The sequence below is a fragment of the Gopherus flavomarginatus genome, chromosome 2 (assembly GCF_025201925.1).
Source record: "Gopherus flavomarginatus isolate rGopFla2 chromosome 2, rGopFla2.mat.asm, whole genome shotgun sequence".
Lineage (NCBI taxonomy): Eukaryota > Metazoa > Chordata > Testudines > Testudinidae > Gopherus > Gopherus flavomarginatus.
This window is the reverse complement of record NC_066618.1, coordinates 239,866,080-239,890,420: the sequence shown is the minus strand read 5'-3', so window position 1 is coordinate 239,890,420 and position 24,341 is coordinate 239,866,080. Positions and strand designations below refer to the sequence as shown.

At 42.2% G+C, this 24,341-nt stretch overlaps 1 protein-coding gene across 1 annotated transcript in view; it reads right to left on the bottom strand.

The window, feature by feature from the left end:
- Positions 1-24,341, bottom strand: part of C2H8orf34 (chromosome 2 C8orf34 homolog) — a 285,462-nt gene that overhangs the window by 47,649 nt on the left and 213,472 nt on the right. The window contains exons 9-10 of the mRNA XM_050940939.1: positions 21,597-21,682; positions 17,245-17,318 (exon numbers count right to left, since the gene is read on the bottom strand). Coding sequence (XP_050796896.1) covers positions 17,245-17,318; positions 21,597-21,682 — 160 coding nt within the window. The remainder of the gene's footprint in view (positions 1-17,244; positions 17,319-21,596; positions 21,683-24,341) is intronic.

The window sequence follows — 24,341 nt, the reverse complement described above, 5'->3', positions numbered from 1 at the left end:
CCTCTGGCCAAATGGCAGGGACCCTACGAGGTAGTCCGGCGAGTTGGACCAGTAGACTAAGAGGTCCAACTACTGGGGCGACAGAGGGAGACATGCGTCTACCATGTGAATCTTCTGAAGGCCTGGAAGACCAGGGAAGCCCTGCTCATCAACCTGTCCACCCTGGAGTCGGAACTCGGGCCCCTAGTAGGGGAGCCCCCGGACACAAGGCCAGTGACGTTAGAGGCAGGCCTCACCCCAGTGCAGCGAGAGCAACTACAAGAACTGATAGATGAGTTCCCCAATGTCTTATCCGCCCACCTGGGACGAACTGCCCTAATGAGTCATCATATCACAACCACCTTCGGTCAGAAGGTAAGAGACCACCATTGACTGTTGCCCTGGAAAATGTGGGACACGGTCCAATGGGAGTGGGAAACAATGTTGGAGATGGGGGTCATGAAGGAAATGACAAGTGAGTGGCACAGCCCCATTGTCCTAGTCCCAAAGCCTGACGGGACTACCCATTTTTGTATCGACTTCCGAAAAGTCAATGCCATCTCCGGCTCCGACGCACACTCGATGCCGCGGGGGGATGAACTGCTGGAATGGCTCGGAGGTGCGAGGTACTTGTCAACCATAGACCTAACCAAGGGATACTGGCAGATCACCCTCACACCAAACTCTCAGGAGAAGACAGCCTTCCCAACGCCTTTCAGCCTCTTCCAATTTATAACCATGCCATTCGGGCTACACGGCACCGCTGCTACGTTCCAGCAGCTGATGAATAAACTCTTACAATCCCACAACCAGTATGCGGTGGCATATATAGATGACATTGTAGTGTATAGCAACAACTGGGAGGACACCTACGCCATCTGGCTGGGGTGCTGCAGGCCCTCAGAATAGTTGGCCTCACAGCTAACCCGGCAAAGTGCCACCTCGGGCAAGAAGAGGCAACCTATCTTGGATATACAGGGGGGAGGAACTGACACCCCTAATTAGCAAGATGCAAGCCCTCATAGACGTACTCATCCCCAAGATGAAGAAACAGGTGCGCCAGTTTTTGGGCCTCGCCGGATATTATCGCTGCTTCATGCCAGATTTTGCATCCATAGCTGCCTCCATATTGGACCTGACAAAGAACTCGCAGCCTTGACAAGAGCAGTGGTCAGAACAGTGCAAGGATGTCTCTGAAACCCTGAAAGAACAACTCATGCAAGAACCAGTCCTGTGACACCGAGACTTCTTAAAGGAATCTTCAAACAGATGCCTCAGAGGTAGGCTTGGGGGCCGTACTCTCCCAGGAATTAGATGGGGAAGAGCACCCCATACTGTATCTAAGTCATAAACTGTTCCCCCTTGAACAACATTATTCCACAATAGAGAAAGAGACCCTGGCAGTCAGATGGGCTATTGACGCCCTATGTTATCATCTGCTGGGGAATAACTTCAGGTTGATCATAGATCATGCCCCCCACGGTGGATGCATAGTATGAAGGATACAAACCCCCAGATTATGCAATGGTACCTCTCCCTCCAACCCTATGACTTCCACATGTTTCATCGCCCAGGTAAGGCCCATGCTAACGCAGATTTCTTCTCTAGACAGAGTGAGGGGGAGGAGGAGGCGGACCAACCAGGAGGATCCTTCTTAAGGGGGATGGTGTGTGACGGGGCATCACTGCCCGGTACCAGCCCCAGCAGCATCAGGCCGGTAGCACTGACGGCGGAAGCCCCGCCCTGTCCATACTGGGCATGCTCCAAGTGCTCTGGGAGTATAAAAGGAGGGAGCCCAGCTCAGTCTAGGCTGGCAGCCGCAGAGGAAGGACCTGACTGGGAAGCTCCAGCAGAGGACCAGCCACTGCCCACGGAGGCGCCGAGGACTGAAGCCTCTCCATGCTGGCTTGAAGCCCTACTACAGGAGGAATTCGGGAAGCAACTGACCCAGAGGCCTCCAGGGAACCTAGGGACTTGTGGGAGACCTCAACGCTCAAGCCAGTAGGAAGCAACCTGGGGGTGGTGGTGACAGACTGGTACCTTGCCCCTGGCAAGCCTCAGCGTGTTTTGGTTGGACCCCCCTGCTGAGCCAGGGGCAAGGTCCTACGCTGCGGTTAGGACTGGAGCCAGGACCTGGTGGAGTGGGAGAGCCTTTGGTCACCAGGCTGTACTGCCCTGCAACTCGGGGCAATTCTATGGACTCTGGCCACTAGACCGCATTGCCCTGCAATGCCAGGGGCAATTCTGTGGATTCTGGCCACTAGGCTCTATTGCTCGGTAACCAGAGGCCCAAACACTCGCAAATGCCTTTTATCAGAGATATAGAGCAGTTTAATGTGATATTCAGGGAGAATATTTTTCATTCTAGACCACAGCATCCCCTATGAATTCATAGAATAAGAAGAGATTTTAAGATGTGGAGGTAGCCTGCCTTAGATTGCCAGCTTCCCTGCAGTCAAGAACAATTGGCTCCAAGAGCAGCCTGCAATGAGTAATTTTTGACTGAGGATAAGAGCATAGAAGACAAATAAAAGATAAAGAAAATTTCAAGTAGAACTGTCTGTTTCCAATAAAACCAAGTTATTTAAATGGAAAATGCAAAAATATTGGAATTTGCCTAGGATTGCATTCTTTGTTTAGTAATTAGTTCCTGACATGTTGGAAATAGAAATAATTTTTGATTGAACTTTGTTATGCATATTTTTGTTCATTAAGTGAAAGTTTTACTAGAAGCTTCGGGAAATAATACCACAACAAAAAAAAACCAGTCATAAGCTTTCTCATATGCAATTCACCAATTCATATAAAAGTAAACTTAAATAGAAACATTTGTCACAGATGCCTCCAAATACAGTCAAATAATTCCATTTTTCAACACATTATCTGTGAGTGCGCACTTGTGATTAATCCTGACCAGGAAGGTGAGAAAGATGGCTGTTATTCAAGCAGCTAATCTTTCTGCCCAATACCATGTAAAGGTTTTTCACACAACATTCATTTTTCTATTAGAGTTCACCAACTGTTTAATCTTTCAGTTTCCACAATCTGCTCAGGCACACAGGGTGAGCTAGTCAACTTGGTTCTTAAGGTAATTTAAAAATAATAATCCTCCTGAAAGCTTTGTTGCATATTGGCAACCACCTCTAATCTCTATTTTCAACATTAAGGCCCGTTCTACTTGAAATGTCATGTAATTGAAATTACAAGCTTTCCGCTCCATGTGGCAGCCTGCTAGCACATTGTATACCAAACGTACAATAAAAAAAATAAAAATGTTGAGCTAGTCCTTTCGACATTGAGGTTTGAGCTAAATTATTGAGCTTTCCTATTTACAGAAATAATATACATGGGCACCAAGGAACTACTCTTGCTTCTGCATGTGAAATGTAAGCAGAAGATTGATTTCATGATATTCAGGCTGTCTTTTTAATCACTGTTATTTTGAGGCCTTTTAAATTAAGATTATTTGGGGTCAGGGATGCACCCGCCTTTCCCATTATATGGTTAATCCTGCAAAGTGCTGAATGTCTCCTCAGAGATGCTAAGCACCTTCACAGCTTCCATTCACTTCAGTAGGACCTCATGGAGCTAAAGGATTGGGTCTTTAGTTCGCTTCTAGAACTGGGTATACCTTGGAAATCTAGTGGTAGGAGAACATGAAATGACATTTCTCCTAATGCCATTCACCTGGATCAAAATATAGCAGTGATGCTCAGACTGCACCAGTCATTTTGCTGTGAGAATTTATATTATACATATAATAATTCTCACAGCAAAATGACTGGCCAGGTATTAGAAAGAGAGAGAGAGAGTGTGTGTGTGGGTGTGTGTGCGTGCGTGCTTTTACCCACCTTGCTTTGAAACGGGAGTAGATAAGAGACACGTAGGAAAATTTTAGTGTGTGGCACCACTGTCCACAGTTAATGCGCACAGGCCAGTACAGGACAGATTTACACTTCAGCTTGCCATCAGTTAAGTGTTCTTATAGACAAGCCCTCAGTCAGACATGCTCCCATCCTGCATTATGGAGAGACAGTAGTCTCTTCATTGTTAAGGTTGTAACAAGTTTTACATCATAATACTCGATTAAGACACCTCAATAACTTCTGCAAAACTAACCGTGAAGTGTCTTAAATTTCAGGTGAAGCAGTTATGGTGGTTTTGAGATACGTATGGTACAGATAAAGAGAAGGGAACACCGAGGACAGGTGCTTTTGAAAATATGCATTGGAGTAATGCACAATCTTAGCAGTGTGCATGGCTGATTACATTCTTTATAAAGCATGCATGGCTGCAGTTTAAGATTTGCAAAGCAGCTGAAAGTGAGGGTAAACTGAGAGGCATGGGCCCTCCAGAGTCCTTTAGCTCCTCAGGGAATTTTCAACAGAAAAAGTTAGGACACTGCCAAGCTTCTAAGCTCCACAGGGCACTTTCAGCAAGGGGTTATATTCAGCCTGCTGGCTACTGGAGCTCTGCATGGCTCCAGTCAGCAGGGCTGCCCAGAGGCGGGGGCAAGAGGGGCAATTTGCCCCAGGCCTCGGGCTCCGCAGGGGCCCCCACGAAAGTTTTTCGGGACCCCTGGAGCGGGGTCCTTCACTCGCTCGGGGGCCCCAGAAAATTCTTGCGGGGCCGGGTCCCGGAGCTTCTTCCGCTCCCTGTCTTCGCTGGCGGGGGAGTCCTTCCACTCCGGGGCGGAAGGACCCCCCGCCATCGCATTACCGCCGAAGCGGGACCTGCCACCGAAGTGCAACCTGGTCTTTGGCGGTAATTCGGCGGCAGGGGGCCCTTCCGTTCAGGGACCCGCCGCCGAAGTGCCCCAAAGACCCGCAGCGGGGGCCCCCCCCCACTGAATTACTGCCGAAGAGCGGGCTGCACTTCGGCGGCGGGTCCTGCTTCGGCGGTAATTCACCGGCGGGGGGCCCCCGCCACGGGTCTTTGGGGCACTTCAGCGGCGGGTCCCAGAATGGAAGGGCCCCCCGCCGCCAAACAGGGCCGGCTCTAGACATTTCGCCGCGCGGGGGGCCCCCTGCCGCTTGCTGGTCCCACGGCTCCGGTGGACCTCCTGCAGGTGTGCCTGCGGATGCTCCACCAGAGCCGCGGGACCAGCGGACCCTCCGTAGGCACGCCTGTGGGAGGTCCACCGGAGCCGCCTGCCGCCGATGGCCGCAGGCCCCCGGAATCCTCTGGACGGCCCTGCCAGTCAGGGCAGAATATGAGTTGCAGAACTGAATTCCCAGTCTCTAAAATAATTGGCAAAAGAAAAGGAAATTCAAGCACTGAGCACCCAAATGCTGCTAGTCATGCAAAAATATAAATGATCTGGAGAATTCATAAATGATCTGGAGAAAGGGATAAACAGTGAGGTGGCAAAGTTTGCGGATGATACTAAACTGCTCAAGATAGTTAAAACCAGAGCAGACTGTGAAGAACTTCAAAAAGATCTCACAAAACTAAGTGACTGGGCAACAAAATGGCAAATGAAATGTAACGTGGATAAATGTAAAGTGATGCACATTGGAAAAAATAACCCCAACTATACATATAATATAATGGGGGCTAATTTAGCTACAACAAGTCAGGAAAAAGATCTTGGAGTCATCGTGGATAGTTCTCTGAAGATGTCCACGCAGCGTGCAGAGGCGGTCAAAAAAGCAAACAGGATGTTAGGAATCATTAAAAAGGGGATAGAGAATAAGACTGAGAATACATTATTGCCCTTATGTAAATCCATGGTACGCCCACATCTCGAATACTGCGTACAGATGTGGTCTCCTCATCTCAAAAAAATATACTGGCACTAGAAAAGGTTCAGAAAAGGGCAAACTAAAATGATTAGGGGTTTGGAACGGTTCCCATATGAGGAGAATTTAAAGAGGCTAGGACTCTTCAGCTTGGAAAAGAGGAGACTAAGGGGGGATATGACAGAGGTATATAAAATCATGAGTGATGTGGAGAAAGTGGATAAGGAAAAGTTATTTACTTATTCCCATAATACAAGAACTAGGGGACACCAAGTGAAATTAATAGGCAGCAAGTTTAAAACAAATAAAAGGAAGTTCTTCATGCAGTGCACAGTCAACTTATGGAACTCCTTACCTGAGGAGGTTGTGAAGGCTAGGATTATAACACCATTTAAAAGAGAACTGGATAAATTCATGGTGGTGAAGTCCATAAATGGCTATTAGCCAGGATGGATAAGGAATGTTGTACCTAGCCTCTGTTTGTCAGAGGATGGAGATGGATGGCAGGAGAGAGATCACTTGATCATTGCCTGTTAGGTCTACTCCCTCTGGGGCACCTGGCATTAGCCACTGTCGGTAGACAGGATACTGGGCTAGATGGATCTTTGGTCTGACACGGTATGGCCATTCTTATGTTCTCATGTAATACGAAAATCCCACTTAGCTGGTATTATTGGAGACCAATGGTATGGGAGGAAAAGGCCTGGTCAGCACAAAAGCAGCCACGTTACATGTAGAGCTCTGCTACTCACATACTTACCCTTGCAAAACAGTGTAGACATTATACTAAGTAGCCTAACAGTTTACTTCAGTTCAGGAAGACAATGTCTGTCAAAGAATGGGACATGGAGACAGCAGAGGGGACAAACTGGGAGTGAAAAGGGTAAGGACAAGGAAGGTCCACACCAAGAAGGCCTCTGTGTTGCTCGGAGCATGGGAGCTGGGACGGAGACACCTGTGGCATGATCAAGTCAATGCCAGAAAGTGCCCTTTCAGACTCCATGTACAAAACCTGCAGCCTAGTCCAGTGGCCATGGCTGTAGGTGGGAGGAAAGTGGATTCTTCGCTTTCATTTCCAGCTAGTTCTTTATATTTGCAGAGCCCAGAATGCTTGTTTAGTACTGCACCTGCATTTCCACACAGGACTATTTCATAGAATCATAAGACTTTAAGGTCAGAAGGACCATTATGATTGTCTAGTCTGATCTCCTGCACTACGCAGGCCACAGACTCTCACCCACTCACTGCTATATCAACAGCGGCGGCTCCAGGCACCAGTGCTCCAAGCGCATGTCTGGGGCGGCAAGCTGTGGGAGGCGCCCTGCCGGTCCCTGTGAGGGCAGCAGTCAGGCAGCCTTTGGCAGCTTGCCTGCGGGAAGTACGCCGGTCCTGCCGCTTAAGCGGCAATTCAGTGGTGGATACACCAAAGCCATGGAACCGGTGGATCTCCCGCAGACACACCACTGAAGGTAGCCTGACTGCGATGGTTGGGGCAGCAAAAAAGCTAGAGCCCCCGCTGTTTATCAAACCCCTAACCTATGTCTGAGCTACTGAAGTCCTCAAATCGTGGTTTAAAGACTTCAAGGTGCAGAGAATTCTCCAGCAAGTGACCCATGCCCCAAGCTGCAGAGGAAGGCAAAAAACCCCCAGGGCCTCTGTCAATTTGCCCTGGAGGAAAATTCCTTCCTGACCCCAAATATGGCGATCAGCTAAACCCTGAGCATGTGGGCAAGGCTCACCAGCCAGACACCCAGGAAAGAATTCTCTGTAACTCACATCCCACTCCATCTAATATCCCATCACAGGCCATTGGGCATATTTACCGTTAATAGTCACAGATCAATTAATTGCCAAAATTAGGCTATCCCATCCATCATACTATCCCCTCCATAAACTTATCAAGCTTAGTCTTGAAGCCAAATATGTCTTTTGCCCCCACTGCTCCCCTTGGAAGACTGTTTCAGAACTTCACTCCTCTGATGGTTAGAAACCTTCATCTAATTTCAAGACTAAACTTCCTGATGGCCAGTTTAGATCCATCTGTTCTTGTGTCCACATTGGTACTGAGCTTAAATAATTCCTCTCCCTCCCTGGTATTTATCCCTCTGATATATTTATAGAGAGCAATCATATCTCCCCTCAGCCTTCTTCTGGTCAGGCTAAACAAGCCAAGCTTTTTGAGTCTCCTTTCATAAGACAGATTTTCCATTCCTCGGATCATCCTAGTAGCCCTTCTCTGTACTTGTTCCAGTTTGAATTCATCCTTCTTAAACATGGGAGACCAAAACTGCACACAGTATTTCAGATGAGGTCTCACCAGTGCCTTGTATAATGGTACTAACACCGCCTTATCTCTACTGGAAATACCTCGTCTGAAGCATCCCAAGACCGCATTAGCTCTTTTTCACAGCCATATCACATTGGCAGCTCATAGTCATCCTGTGATCAACCAATAATCCGAGGTCCTTCTCCTCCTCTGTTACTTCCAACAGATATGTCCTCAGCTTATAACAAAAATCCTTAACCTCCACTCCATCCTCAGTGTTTAGCAGTCCTACTTCTTCTTTCTTCGTTTTCTTCTTATTTATATGGCTATCGAACCTTTTACTATTGGTTTTTATTCCCTTTGCAAGGTCCAACTCTACACTGCTTTTGGTCTTTCTCACTTTGTCCCTACATGTTCTGACCTCAGTAAGATAGCTTTCCTTGCTGATCACTTCCATCTTCCACTCCTTGTAGGCTTTTGGCTTTTTCTTAATCCTCTCTCAAAGATGCTTGCTCATCCAGCTTGGTCTACAATTCCTGCCTATGATTTTTTAACCCTTTCTTGGGATGCAGGCTTCTGATTGTTTCTACAACTTTGAGTTGAAGTAATTCCAAGCCTCCTCCACCTTTAGATCCACAAATTCTTCAGTCCAATCCATTTCCCTAACTAATTTCCTTAATTTTTTTTAGGTTAGCCCTTTTGAAATAAAAAACCCTAGTCACAGATGTATTTTTGTTTATCTGAATTATTTGAATTAGCTCATGATCGCTCAAACCAAGGTTGTCCCCTACAACCATTTCTTCTATGAGGTCCTCACTACTCACCGAAACCATATCTAAAATGGCATCCTCTCTCGTTGGTTCAGCAACTACTTGGTGAAGGAATCCATGAGCTATTGCATCCAGGAAAATCTGAGCCCTATTATTACTAGCACTTGTCCTCCAGGAAGTTAAAGTCCTCTCGGAAGTTAAAGTCTCCCAAGATCACACAAGTACCATTAGTATTTACTTCATTTAAAACATTAAAGAGATCTCTATCCATATCCAAAGCAGATTTTGGTGGTCTATAGCACACCCTGACCACTATCCCAGGGGAGGCTCTAGTAGCTTTCTTCCCCAGTGTGACTTTTGCCCAGATAGACACTATCTTATCCATTCCATCACTTCTTATTTCTTTACAGTCTACCTCATCACTGATATACAATGCTACTTCACCATCTTTGCCTTTATTTCTGTCTTTTCTAAACAGCACATATCCTTCAATACCTGTACCCCAGTCATGACTACTATTCCACCATGTTTCTGTTATCCCTATAATACCTGGTTTTACTTCCTGCACCAGTAACTCTAATTCCTCCATTTTGTTACCTAGGCTCCTCGAAGTGGTGTACAAGCATCTTAATTTTTGCTAATGTGCGCTTTTGACAAATGTGTAAGAGAGAAAAAGGCAAATGTTTAAGTTTAAATCATGATGTTGCCCATATAACTCATTGAATGGTGAAGTCAGAGGTGTGAAAAAGGCAGATGTTCCAGAGTCTGGTTTCTCTTTGCTTTCTCTGCTTTGAGCAGAACAAGAGTCAGCACATGGAGTAAGCAACTTAATTAACTTCAATGTCACTGCCAAGAAATGGTATGCATATTCACAAAATGTGACTATAACAAGAGACACTATTGTTAAAAAATTCTGTCCATTTCACTCTCTGGCCACAGAGCTCAGGTCAAAGTGTTCAACTGAAGGATGAACTTTAGAGACTTTAAATGTGTCTTTTCTCTGACCTTTTGTAATATGACATGACAATTTTGAAGCAAACATCTGAAAAAATACAAAATCATAGCACTATTCCATTAAGGATGATGAATCTGGCCCAATGCTTATTTTTTTAAGCAGGAAAATTCACAGAATTGTTTGAACAGGTCCAGTTTGGGGCACAATGCTTTTTTGAAGGAAAAACAAAAAAGAGTTTGTCCAGGTTTTAAGAAAATAAAAGTAAAGCATTTGAAAGCTTTTGGAGATTGGTGGGACTTCCAGTCTTACCAATCAGTCAATATCTCACACACATTCTCCTAGAGACACTCTCCAAAACCCAATGCCCTTAGAATTCTATCCTGTAAATACCCACATGAGAATATATAGAATCAGATCCATTGTATATAAAAACTTCACAACAAATGGTTGACCGTGTACTAGCTATATTATTATTAATAGACCATTCTTGTTTTGTACCTTCACTGCGTCTTACAGTATCTAACAGAAATGAAGTGATGCTATAATAGCTGATGGACGTATTAGCCATGTAATTGTTTTGTGTAATAATATTAATTAGATTTGACGCATAGATTGAAATGTTAAAGCCAAAATTCAGATTTGAGTGCTTAAAGTTTGTCAGTTAAATCCATGTTTAGTGACCTATGAAAGTGAATTAATTTTCAGAGGTGTCAAGCATTTGGAGCTATTGTTGTTTTCAGCAGGTACTCAGGTTTGTAAAGTTAGTCTTAGCACACTGATGGTTCTACATAAATAATAGTCCTTTCAGTTCACACAGGTGCAGGGATGTGCTACTGCTATTCGCAGTGCAGGATCAGGACCTAAGAATCATTCTTATCTTAGGCCCCAATCCTGCTCGATGCTGACCCAATCCAGCAAAGGGTTTAAGCATTATGTTAAAGTACTGAATATTGGGCACATGAATAGCTGAGACTATTAACATGCTTAAAATTAGGTTCATGTTTAAGTGTTTTTGGGAACTGAGCCTCATGAAAAAATAGTGGAAAAGAATAGCAAAGTATTTGCAATCAAATTAAGTTATATAGCATTGGAAATAGTCATATTTAATGCACATCAAAGTGTTAAACTTTTAATTTTTCCTAGTACAATCAAGCCTCAAATAGTTCCACAAATTTAATTACCATTAAGGATTTTTTTTCATACATACCATAACAAAATCTACTCTGTGTGTGTGTGTGTGTTTTCTCAATAAACTAGTGGAGCAAACAGAATAAAAATATTTCAAGCAATAAACCTGTATAAAACAATTTATTGGGTATTTGTTTTCACAGTAAGAAATAACTGGCAAAAATGCCTTTTGCAGTTGGATGACTTTCTTTCCATTTATTACACTTGAATTGGGTTAACTCACAAGCATTTTTTTTGCAAAGAAAAAATGTTTTTATGTCAGCATGCAAGACAGTTGAGTGACTACAAAGAGTTGCAAGAAAAACAAAAATAATCACAAGCCCTGCCTGTTCCAGGTTTTGAAACAAAAGGTAACTACCATACTATATGGTGTTAACTGTCCAGTTCATATGCTCCATTTTCTATCAGTACATGTCCTCTGATATTTAATTTTTTAGTTTCTAGATTAAAAAAAAGTCAGTGAGCTAGAATTAAAGTTTGCCAGGTGAAATATTTTTGCAGAATTTTGCATATCTTTCTTATATGAAACGTATATAAAAGCTGTGTGAGAAAGAGCTCAGGAATGAGAATTTCTAGCTGAGGTCATAAACAGGGAAAGATCACCAAGTATATTTTAATAAATTCAATTTTAGTTTAGATACAACAGCAGAAAACTGGAATGGAGAGATCATGTTATTGATTAAAATACATCAATTTACTTGTCATTAGTATTTATTATTTGCTTAGAACCAGTGTGTTTAATGTTGTACAGTAGATAAAATAAAGTCCATCTGTCCCCCAAAAGTTTATAGTCCCACAAACAGTTATTATTGGGAATAGTACTTACTGCTGTGAGCAGCCCTACTGAAATCACACTAGTCTTAGGCCTGGTCCACACTACGCTGTTAAACCGATTTTAACAGCGTTAAATCGATTTAACGCTGTACCCGTCCACACTACAATGCACTTTAAATCGATTTAAAGGGCTCGTTAAATCGATTTCTGTACTCCTACAAAACGAGGAGTAACGCTAAAATCGATATTACTATATCAATTTAGGGTTAGTGTGGACGCAAATCGACTTTATTGGCCTCATTCTTTTACAGTAGCTACCAACAGTGCACCGCTCCAGAAATTGACGCTAGCTTCGGACCACGGACGCACACCATCGAATTAATGTGCCTAGTGTGGACGCGCACAATCGACTTTATAATATCTGTTTTATAAAATCGGTTTAAGCTAATTCGAATTTATCCTGTAGTGTAGACGTACCCTTATATTGACTATTCTCAGTTACAGGCCCTATCACCAGAAGTAAATGGTTGCAAGACTTAGCCTCAACAGATAGACAAAATATGGGATGCATTGGGAAATTCAGAGATTGGGATAACTTAGTAACTTTCTTGTTTGTTTTCTGGTGGTTGGCTATTAGGTAAAATTCTACAGCAAAGAGAAGGAGAGAGACCAGTAATCTTTAGATATCTCACTTTACAATATGCCCTTTCCAGTTTTGACATACAGCAGTCTTGACAGACTAAACAGAGTACTTCATGTTAAACATTAATAATAATAGTTTATTACTAGCTTGTCAGAAAGTTAGCTTGTCATGATCTTTATTGTAAAAAAGAAATGTAAATGTATAATTTATCCTATCCCTTTAAGGGTCCAACAAAAATAATGAGGTCGTTTTTCAGATGGTGTAAGTTGTATTCAATGGCGCTATGACAATTTATACTAGTTGAGACCTACCCCAAGATTTTCAAAGTACAGGCATGGGCATTGTTTTAGGCAAGTCCAAAGCAAATGGCTGAAGTGTGGATTCCAAGTTGTGGATATTGGAAAGAACCCCTTTAGCTCTCCTCTCAGTTCCCACTCTTTGCCTAAAGACCCTTCTTTCCTAATGTTGGTTGATTTGTCCCACAACAAGTCATTCTTACTAGGGGAGGAGGAATTAAAACAAATTTGTCAATTACAAATAAGGCTCCAGAGAAATTTCTGCTAAAGACCAATTTAACTGCCAAAAGAGTCACATTACTGCATTTGAAGACATTCTTAGCATTGAATTTGGCAATAGTGGAACTGGATTAGCAGATTTAGCCACTCTTGTGTTTGGGGATATCCAACTGTGTGACTATAATGGAAAAAATGGTTCCATTTTTCAGAAATCTTTGATTAATATAGTTGTTCTCTCCCCCCCTCAGCTTTTACATTATATGCATAAGTGTTTTTGAGGTTATTTATGTGGAAATAAATCAGTGTGTATATTTTGAATAGATGATTTTAAAGTAACTGTAATTTTTTTATCCTCTTATTAATCAATCTTAGGTACTATGTGTCATAAACAGATAAGTAAGAGTTAATAGAACAGAAGTGCTTCATATCTCTTTGCCTGGAAAGGGTTAACAAGAACAGTGAGCCTGGCTGTTACCTGACCAGAGGACCAATCAGAGGACAGGATACTTTCAAATCTTGAGGGAGGGAAGTTTTTGTGCTGTGCTATTAGTTTTGGTTGTTGTTCATTCTGGGGGCTCAGAGGGATCAGATGTGCAACCAGGTTTCTCTTCAGTCTCCCTGATACCGGTTCTTATAGATTCAAAATAGTGAGTACTAGGTAGATAAAGTGAGTAGGCTTATGTTTGTTTTTTTTATTTGCAAATGTGTATTTGGTTGGAAGGAGTTCAAATGTGTATTTGGCTGAAAGGAGTTGAAATTGGTATTTTGCTGAAAAGATTTTAATTTGTACTTGTATACTTAGGCTGGGAGGGTGTTCCCAGTGTCTACAGCTGAAAGACCCTGTACCTATTCCATTTTAAATTTACAAAGATAATTTTTACTGTTTTTTTCTTTCTTTAATTAAAAGCTTTTCTTGTTTAAGAACCTGATTGTTTTTTATTCTGGTGAGACCCCAGGGGACTGGGTCTGGATTCACCAGGGAATTGGTGGGGAGAAAGGAGGGAAGGGGGAGAGAGAGGCTAAATTCTCTCTGTGTTAGGATTACTGTCTCTCTCAGGGAGAATCTGGGAGGGGAAAGAGAAGGAGGGAGGAAGGTGAATTGTCCTCTCTGTTTTGTGATTCAAGGAGTTTGAATCACAGAGTGATCTTCCAGGGTAATCCAGGGAGGGGAAGGCTGGGAGAGGCAACGGTGAGGGAAAGAGTTTACTTTCCTTGTGTTAAGATCCAGAGGGACTGGGTCTTGGGGGTCCCCAGGCAAGGTCTTGGGGGGACCAGAGTGTACCAGGCACTGGAATTCCTGGTTGGTGGCAGCGCTACGGGTACTAAGCTGGTAATTGAGTTTAGAGGAAGTCATGCTGGTACCCCATCTTTTGGACGCTAAGGTTCAGAGTGGGGAATTATACCATGACACTATGGTAAGGTGGGCAGGTGCCCATTTTTCAACCGGAAAGTCCAGTTGAAAAGGGGACCTCACAGTGTCCGGTCAGATCTACTGACTGGACATGCAAAGTCCGCTTACTGAGGGCAGGGGAGGTGGCTAGGCACTGGGTCATCACATGCGAACTTCTACTCAGCCAGGGTCATCTCCTACCTGTGTCAAGTGGCTGCAGCCTCCAGCCCTGTCTCTGCAGGCAAGTTCCTCCTGACCCAGGCACGGGGGTGTGGGAAAGGAGAGGAAAAGTAGTGAGAGATGGGGGGAGGGGAGAAGAGGAGTGGACAGGGAGGAGCCTCAGGGGAAGAGGCAGGGCCTCAGGGCAGCGCGTGGGAGAGGAGAAGCAGGACAGGGGTGGTGCCTTGGGGAAAAGAGGCATGGCAAGGGATGTTCCTGCACTCCTGCTGGAGTGTCTGGTTTTTAAATACTACCAAGCTGGCAACCCTATACTATGGTGAAGGTGATCCTATAAGTACCTAAGTGCTTTACATTATTTAATGCACATATTTGTCCTCAACATCCCTGGTAAGCATTTATCACTGTATTTTTCCAATAAAGAACGGTCACAGTGAGTAACTTACCAAAAGGAAGTCTTCGGGGGAATGTGGTGGAGTGGTGCCCCACCCCCTGAGAAGAAGGGCTAAACCAGGCCCCAGAGGCTGCGCAGACCAGCAGCCAATCAGCCAAGGCCTGAGGAAAGCCAGTCAGGGCAGAGAAAGAGGCAGCCAACCAGGGCCAGGCTGGGTCCTATATAAAGGCTGCCTAGCAAAGGCAAAGTCAGTCACTCCCTGACTAGTGAGGGAGAAGGACTAGCTCTGGAGCTAAGGAGCAGCACCTTGGACAGAACAGTGCTGGGCAGGCTTGGGGAAGTGGAGTGGGACTCTGGCCCAGATACCCGCTAGGCTATGGCCCTTGCTACAAGAGGTTGAGAAGGTGCATAGGGCCAAAGGCGAAGTGGCCCAGGGAAGCTAAGAGGGCAAGAGAGGAGAGAAGGAGGGCAGAGGGAGGCCACCGCTAGAGGGTCCCTGGGTTGGGACCCAGAATAGCGGGTGGGCCTGGGTCCCCCTCTTCCACCCTGGCACTGCCCCTAGCCACTGAGGAGATTGACTGTGACCTGCCCCTAAGATGAGGGGCCAGATTCTAGGGTTGTGGCTGGTCACCGAGGCAGGGCAAACAAGTTAACAGTTACTGTTAACTACACCCCTGCCCCCGCAGAATGGGGTGAGACCAGAGTAGTGGGCACTGCCAGAGGGCAGTGTCCTGAAGCGGATAAAGACTGTCCTGAAGAGGATGCTGATGATCAGGGAGAAATGTGGGTCCCAGGACAGCAGAGCAGAGACAATGCACGAGCTACCACATGTCAAGGGTGCCCTGCAGCAGTCAAGAGCTAATTCCTGGAGTGAATGGCAGGGGGCGCCAGCGGTGGTGAGTCGAACCCTGTCACAGGGAGCATGAAATTGAACCTAGATGTCCCATTCTTTTGGAATTTTTCCTTATATAGGAGCCTATAACCCCCCCACCCCCACCCTGTTTTTCTTCTACAGTTGCAATCTGGTAACCCTATCTAAATGAGATATGGGTATATGAAACACATAGTTACATCTATATCTAAAATAATCAATATGCGAGGCTGTAAAATGCTATTGCTTTTGTTTGATAAATGGATTGAACTTTTTTCCTTCCCTATCTCTTCCCTCCTTCATTAAATTACATTTTAAAAAATGCTGGCCATGGAAACCTGTCCTCCTCACCGCCTGCTATAATTTTTGCCAAGGGGGAAAAATTAAAACTGAGAGTCATGGTTTTCAATTCAATATGAAAAAAATAGAAAGTGAATTTATTACAATGCTTGCTGTTAGCTCCATGTGAAGCAGAACATAACTGGGGAGATTAACAGGAGCCTCAAGCCAACCCACAAAATTCTCCTATTCCTTTGGCAATACATCTGTTCCTATCTTACACAGGTGTTGTGAGGCTTAAAATCAGTTCACGTCTGTGAACTGCTCTGACATCATTGGATGTAAGGGCTAAATATTAGTATTATTAAGTGGTTGTACGATCATAGGACTATAGATATGCTAATTCTTAGCAATCGGGCCCTTCTTTCCTTAGCTCAAACAACTGGATTGGCTTACTTTTCACTTGGGAGAAAGGGATTCATTACACCTTATCTGCATTTAAGGGAGATAACAAAATAGAATTCCTCTATGTGAGCAGCACTTATTACTTCATAATATACTAGCATGAAGCTTAATTAAGTAAATTTCTAAACTTCACCAGTAGGAGGCAGTAGTTTACTTTTTAGTTTCTGTTTTGTTTGCTTGAGAAATAGTAATTTACTTGGGCATATACTCTACTCTGTCTTTACACATGGCCACTTTGGACTTCAGATAGTTTGAGCTCTAACTATATTTTCTACAACCTTTATAACATTCCACTGCATTCTAAAATAAGAACTTTGTTTCAAATTTTATCAGATTTAACATTTCCTCATTTATTTATTTTTTAAAAATCAAATACTTAAACAAGTACCTCTTCCACTTTTCTATTGGTTTCTTAGCACCCAATATCAAATGGCCTAAATTGTCCTGAGATGTTAAATGCAAATTTCATAACTAAATTTAGAATTAGATTAATTTGTCATCACTAGAGCATAAAGCAAAAACTACCAAGTTAGTGAAATAGTTATTTGACCTTCTTTAATAGCAGTGTTGCATACAATGCTTTGGATCCATGTGTGGAACTTCCACTGATCTCAATAGGAACTATGTTGCTATTGAGACGTGTATGCTTCCAAGTGTGCAGGGGGAAAAAAAATAGTTTCAAGGTAGTACCTCCCCTGCCCCACTGAAGGAATCAATATTACCACAGAATTTGTCATTCAGGTATTATTTTTCATGTATGTCCTTCAGCTTTATATAAAGTCTTATTTCAACAGCTTGTTTTGGCAGATTGGCACATCTGTAAATGAAGATACTTACAGGTCTTGTTATTTGAGATGCACTCTCAAATTCATCAGCATCCTCCATCAGTGTTTCCACCCCAGGCACTGAAACTGTTCCAAAGAGGTAGAAAAGTAGTAATGCACATTCATCTGATTAATTGGAGTATAATTAATCTCATAGAAAATAAAACTTGTAAATTAACTGCCAGGATGGTAAATGTGACTACAGAACAAGTGTTGGGTTTAAGTTATACTTTGTATAGATTTTAATGCGTGTCTAAGTTTGAGCTCAGTTACTGTGCAAGAATAATGGTTTGGTAGAATGTGGGAGAGTATTTCTAAATGGATTAGGGTGACAAGTACAGCTGCCAAGATGTCTGTAGCTTATTTTTATTATTAGTTTAACTATTAAAACAAAATCCTGCTTGTCCTTTAGTGTGTACAGTAGCATAGTTAAGCAGCTTTAATTTAATTAAACCAATTTAGACTCCCACTGGAATGCTGTTAAAACAAAACATCCTGGGAAAACAGAAGTGCTAGCAGTCTTAGAGGGCAACATTCAGAAACCTCAAAGTACAGTATAAGAATTCTTTTCCATTAAGACACAAGTGTTGTTAGAAATTAAATTATAGGCTGAATTCTGCATGGATTTATATCCCACATACTCCTCTCCCCTTCATTAATTTCAGCTCTGAATTTGGTGATAACAGTCTCAGATGAAATAGTATGCACATGTTTAAAACTAAGCACAGCTACCCTACTTATGCTAATACTTAACATCCCTCATTTAAATACTTTTTCCAATAGATCAGAATGCCAACCTGGAAATTTTTAATATCTACTGCTTACAGGAAAAGAGTTTATGGAACATTCATTATAGCCTTTTTAAACACTCCTAGTTAGAAATCATTTGTTGGTTAATTACATAGAGAAGAAAATAGAAACCAACAATTTATATGAACAGGGAATTGTAATTTTCACAACAAAGAATTCTTTGTATAATAGACGGCTAAAGTTGATTAAACTCACTAATTACACTATATCACACAACATAATCTGTACCCCAACACAATAAACCTATAAATACCACATATATATCTTGCTATACAAAGTATGTATTATTTTTTGTTCTTTTCAGAGTGTTTCAGTTAAAATTGCCAAATTCCCTCCTGTGCCTTGGACATTTACTCAGCTAAGTGACATATCATGAAGAATCTCATTTTACATTATACTTGTATCAACTGCAGCAATATTTTAGCACTAGATGCTGCCCATAACAATTCATGCTCTTTATTTCTTTTGCATTAGCAATTTGTTCTCTAGTACAACTTCTGTATTTGATTCCCCATAAAAACATGCACTGACTACAAAGATATGTTTCAATTAAAATTATTTTTTTATTAGTTTTCACATTTAGGGCCTGTTCTCCCTGGTTTCATGGGGACTTCTTGCAGAGTAAGGTGCACTTTTTTACATGAAAGGGCCAGAAGCAGTCGTTAAGTGAATGCTGTAAATTGCTGCAGCAGTTCCTCAGTATTCAAGTTGAAAAATCACAGGCTGGGGAGGGAGAAAGGAATATTGCTCACCCAACAGCTGATAGTATTGTGGAAACAATGGGACTCATGTGGTCCTGCTGCAGGGCAGACAAGGGATACTTTACAGAGTGCCTTTACCACCATAGACCCCAGCTCGGGACATTCCAAGGAAAGAGCAGAGGCTCAGGTAGTGAATCCATGGTAAGGGACAGCACAGACCTGTGGTGGGGGGATCTGCTTCTCCTCATCCCTAACCTCCATGGAAATTCCTGTAAGATAACCTAGTACCACTCAGGCTGTTTGCTATGAGCAATATTTGGTAATGAGCTACTAAATTCCTCTGCTTATCATTTTTAGTGAAGATATATGGTTCCATGCAGAGAAAAGAGTTGATTTATAACAAATTACAGAAGTCTTGTATTCTAAAATCTTAATACTGAGGGTCTGATTCTACTCTATCATTTAACATTAGATCAGATCAGACATGACTCCATTTAATTCAACAGGGTTACACTAATGTAAAACCCACATAGTAGAAACCAAAATTAGGCCCTGAATTCTCAGTGAACCTAGTTTAGTGCCTGATGCTGCAGCTTCTACTCACATAAAAGTTGGCTGAACTGCATGATCCAGGATTACTCATGAACATGGGTTGCTAGACCAGCTAGTTAGCTAATTAATTCTGAACCCAATACATTCTAAAATGCACAAGAGATGTATTCCAGATCTAGTAACTTAACATCATGCTCACTAAGTAGCAAATCACTAGACAAAAACAGAGGCATGCACTTTAATTTTGCTAAGCATCTGTGCACAAGCACTGTGCTTGTGTATTCTGAACCAACAGTTAACATTAGCATTTCTCAGTATGTCTTCTCTCAGCAGGGACTACAGCACGATTAGTAGTGATAACTAACAGAAAATAAACAAATTACATTGGACAAGCCTGATTTAAAAAAAAAAACTAGCAGAAAGGTTTATTTTACGATGCATTCTCATAGGATGTAACTAAAAATTGGAAATCTAATAGAATAGCTGTGCTTGGTTTTACAGTTTTCCAACAGTATTTAAAAGATTTTCTATTTGGAGATGATTATCACCACATATGCAATACTGACTGCAGGGAAATATAAGATATACAGAAATCAGGCTGTACTCTAAATATAGTAAAGATTGATTGGCTAGGCAGCTATGAGTTTCATGCCTATTTCTGGATTGTGCCTACTTATGAAAGTCATTTTTCAATCAAAATATATTGCTAGTTAACACTTTAAGAGGGAAAAAAAACATTTTAAGAAGGGAATATTTTGCCCAGGGAATGCCACATGAGGCAGAACATTTCTGAGAGCCCTTTGTTAAAATTTTGGCAGTACATCACTGCTGCCATCTCTTCTCTTCCCCTGTATTTTTTTGTCTATCTAGGTAGCGAGTTGTTAGTGTGCAGCTCCTCAGCTGCAAGAGGCAGATGTGTATGGGTTAAGGTTGGGGTTCCTGCCCCACTTGCCTGCTTACTACTGAGGAAACCTGCTCCCTCCTCTCTTTTAAATATCTTTGGGGAAGAAGCACAGGATTTGGGGATGTCCTCAATTCCTCCAAATGCCCATCAGATGCAGGAGTCTCCATCCCATAAAAGGAGTGTTTTGTCATAGACTTTAAGGCCAGAAGGAACCAACATGATCATGTAGTCTGACCTCCTGCATGTTGCAAGCCACAGAACCTCATCCAGTCTCTCCTATAATAGACCCATAACCACTGACTAAGTTACTAAAGTCCACGTTGCCTACCTTCTGCTGCTAGCACAAGGCATAGTAGCCCCACTTGGCACACATTCCAAAATGTTCAATAAAAGAAATCGACTTTGGGGAAGACTCAACTGAAATCTACTGTAGATAATATTGTAAGATTTATGTTAATACTTATGGGTCCAATGGAGATATCATTCTGCGACAGCATGGCAGAGTGCATTGTTGTTGGGGCAAGGGTGTTTGGGAGGGGAAGAGGAGCGCTAACCTCCAAACAAAAGCTTAATTCACTATTTAGTGACACATACTCAGTTACAAACATTGACATTCACTGTTTTGCAAAATGAGGGTGAGGAATAGAGCAATAATTTAAGACTATCCAAATACTAGCAGAAGATTAAGGTTGCTATTGTCTTCAGGAGGGCAGACATTATATAGGAGGGAAGATATTCAGTTTAAGTAAAAAGTAGATTTGCTACAGTCCACAGTAGTTCAGTTTTGTTTTTATTTACCAGGCTCAAATGGTTTAACTGGTGGGGGACTGATAAAATCCAGAAAGATCCACATCAAAGTTGTTTACATCTAGACACTTTGTACCCAAAACTCTTCCAATCTGAGAGGCTGCCTCCTTCCCCATGACATGACTGCTGTAGCTGAGATCAAGCTAGACCCCCTTTGGTATGAAAGTGAGAGGCCTGCTGGCAGAACATTCACAAGAAGGCCCCTTTCCACAGGCATTATGCCCATCCCAGCCCAAAATAGCCCAAACTTGCCCTGGGCACATAACAAAGCCCATATGTTGGTGTGGGAATTAGAGGAGGGCTGAGACAGATGGAGGCAGGATTTTTCTTTGGAGGAAAATGCAGGTTGCCTGCTGATCAGCATGATCTCAATGTACAACCCTGATCATAGAAGTGCTACTGATCTTTTGAGTTACTGCACACCTCATTTTTATTGTCAAGGGTGATAAGTGCTGGACAAGCACTCTTTGGTGTGGAGTTTAAATCTAAATGTATCTTTTTTTTTTACTACAATATATGATTTGACCCCACTATTTCTTCATTATTATGTTTCGCTGTGAAGGGCAGTGGCACATATATTGTATAGCTTACCATTGGAATCTGATGCCGCTTGCTCGGTCGTCTGAGACACTAGTGAGATATCCTCTGCTGTTTCTGCCAAGTTATCTCCTTGCAGTCTAAATGGAGAAAAAACATGTATGTAAACATTATATAATATAGATTTCTGAACTGTTCTTTCTGAATTTACCTGTGGATATGAGACTGAGGTGGTTGGATATGGCCAGGAATAAACTACCTAACATTCCAAACATTAAAGGACAAGTTTAGCCAAAAAATAGATATTTAAGATTCAAACATGCAAGCTTTCATTACCCACAACATTATAGCATTCTGTGATGGGGTCTATCAGACCTTCTCTGTCCCCTGCTTGTGCTCTTGGTGCCCTGATGCCCCTGTGCAAGGAAAACCTGTTCAGACTGGCTACCAACAAGACTTAGTCCTCCAAAGCCTAGAAGGGCCAGGAGACACTGACAATTGGGAGCTAGCTGATCAGTTAAGGAGCCTTTCCTGGTTCTCCTCAGCGGTGTAGGGGGCAGTTCTGAGTGAATGTGGGACAGAAGGGGAGCTCCTCAGTGCTAAGCCAGAGGAAAGATCAGAGCCTTGCCTTCAAGCACCACCACTAAGTGCTTTCCTTTGAGTTTTGTTTCTTTAGTTAAAGGCACAGAAAGCCAAATTAAGAATTTATCATCGTTACTTGACCGTTTAGAGATTGATGCCAAACTGATGGCACAGCCCACTTGGTTTCAAGCAGGCAGCCAAAATTTGTGGACTAAAGCAGGGAGTGCCTGCAGTGCAATGCATCAGTGCATGCACTGCAGAGTAGCCCCACCTAGCACACATCCCATAATGTTTAATAAAAGAAACTGACTGTGGGAAAAGTCACAATTTTGTAATACATACATACATACATACATAATTTTGTAAGACTTGTGCTAATATTTATGGGTCCAGTGGAGACATCCTCCAGCTGAGGATCTTGCCTTCAAATGTCTTGATATGCTACTAAGTGCTTAATGTGAATTTTTATAATCCATTTAAACGAATCAGAAGCATCTCTCTATATGTATTAGAGAGACAAGGTGGGTGAGAGCTTGAAAATTTGTCTCTCTAACCAACAGAAATTGATCCAGTAAAAGATATTTCCTCCCCCACTTTGTCTCTCTAATATCTCGGTACAGACATGGTTACAATGCCACTGCATATTTTCAGTTATAATTTTACAGAAGAGAAAAGTGTGTAAAAGCACCTTCTTTTTTCAGTTTGCTATGCTTTCCTCTTTACATCTACAGATTGCAATGAGTGTCTCAGCAACACTTTTTTTTGCTTATGTTTCTAATCAAGTGCTTAGATGAGTACCACTGGCCCTCTTCAGGTTCCTCTGAACCCTGAGTCTTGTTTTCATCCTTGAGTGGTAATTTGCAGCATTTAATCTCATATAAATGTCAATTACCTATAGTTCATTTTAAATAGTGATGTTTATTAGAACATGGAGAATATTAAAAAACAAATTTAAATTGAATGAATTTAGCAGAGTCTATGAACTACAACATTTTAGCTCACTGGAACAATTAACCCATCACTGGATGTTTCTTAGTTAACCTTCTCCTATCAAGGTCAGTAAGTAATTGGCTACTGCCGCATGGATGCATAACAAATAACTACTTCACTAACTTGGTAGTTTTTGCTTTATGTTTGGCCTTCACATCACCAACCAAATAGCTCTGTTCCTCCTGCCCAAAGGAGTAGATGAGTTGTCCACTTCACCCCCTTACACAATGAATTGATTTTGTTCACAGATGGGCCACATGAGTATTGTCTTATGCTATCTCTGACACATAGTATATAATGCTGAAAATATATTTGCATATAGGTGCCCTCTTATCTACAGTGCTAATTATTCTCTTGGCATTGACAGACACACTAAAATTGTACGCGATTACTTCAAGCAAGACTTCTTTTTATAATCTTATATAAAATATACCCTACAAAGTGAAAAATTAATCATAACCATGAAGGTGACACAACTCCACACTATAGCCCTGATTCAGCAAAGCTCTTAAATCAATGGAATTATTTGCATGTTTAAAGTTAAGCACATGCTTAAATGCTTTGCTGAATTGGAGCCTCTGAATTTAGGGTCAAATTCTTTAAGATCTAGACTGCAACAGGAACATTCATGTTATCAAAACACAGTGCAGTTGGATATTAAACTGACCAGGTGCAACTGCCTGAGATGCAGCCTCTGCTCAAATGCGTACTGCTAACCTAAAAGGAAAAACTGAGTTATTCCTTGAATTATGTTGCAAACACTCCTACAAATCAGACTGCTGGGAGTATTCTGCACAGAAATTAGTTTTCGCTAATACAATACAAAATTATTGTTTCTATGAAATCTCACTGGTAATTCCTGTGTGGCAGAAACATCCCAAAATGCATTGTTCTGTGATATCACAACTACCAAAAGTCACATTGCAATGATAGATGTCAGAGATGGAAAAGACCTCAGAGAATTATTGATTTCATCTCCTTACAAGTACAGGAGCCAGTCCCCTAAGAAGCATCAGATATTAAACTGCTACTCTAGTTCCTTTGTTGCAAATCAAAAGGAATAAATATTTCATCTTAGTTCCATTCTCAAGATGGCAGGATATACTAGGGGGATTTCACAGAGATTAAATTATATTTTGTTTTTAATTAGTTAATGGCCTAGATAGTGGTGGCATTATGAATATGCAGTTGGGATAACTCACTCTTAAATTTAGATCTATGGTTCCC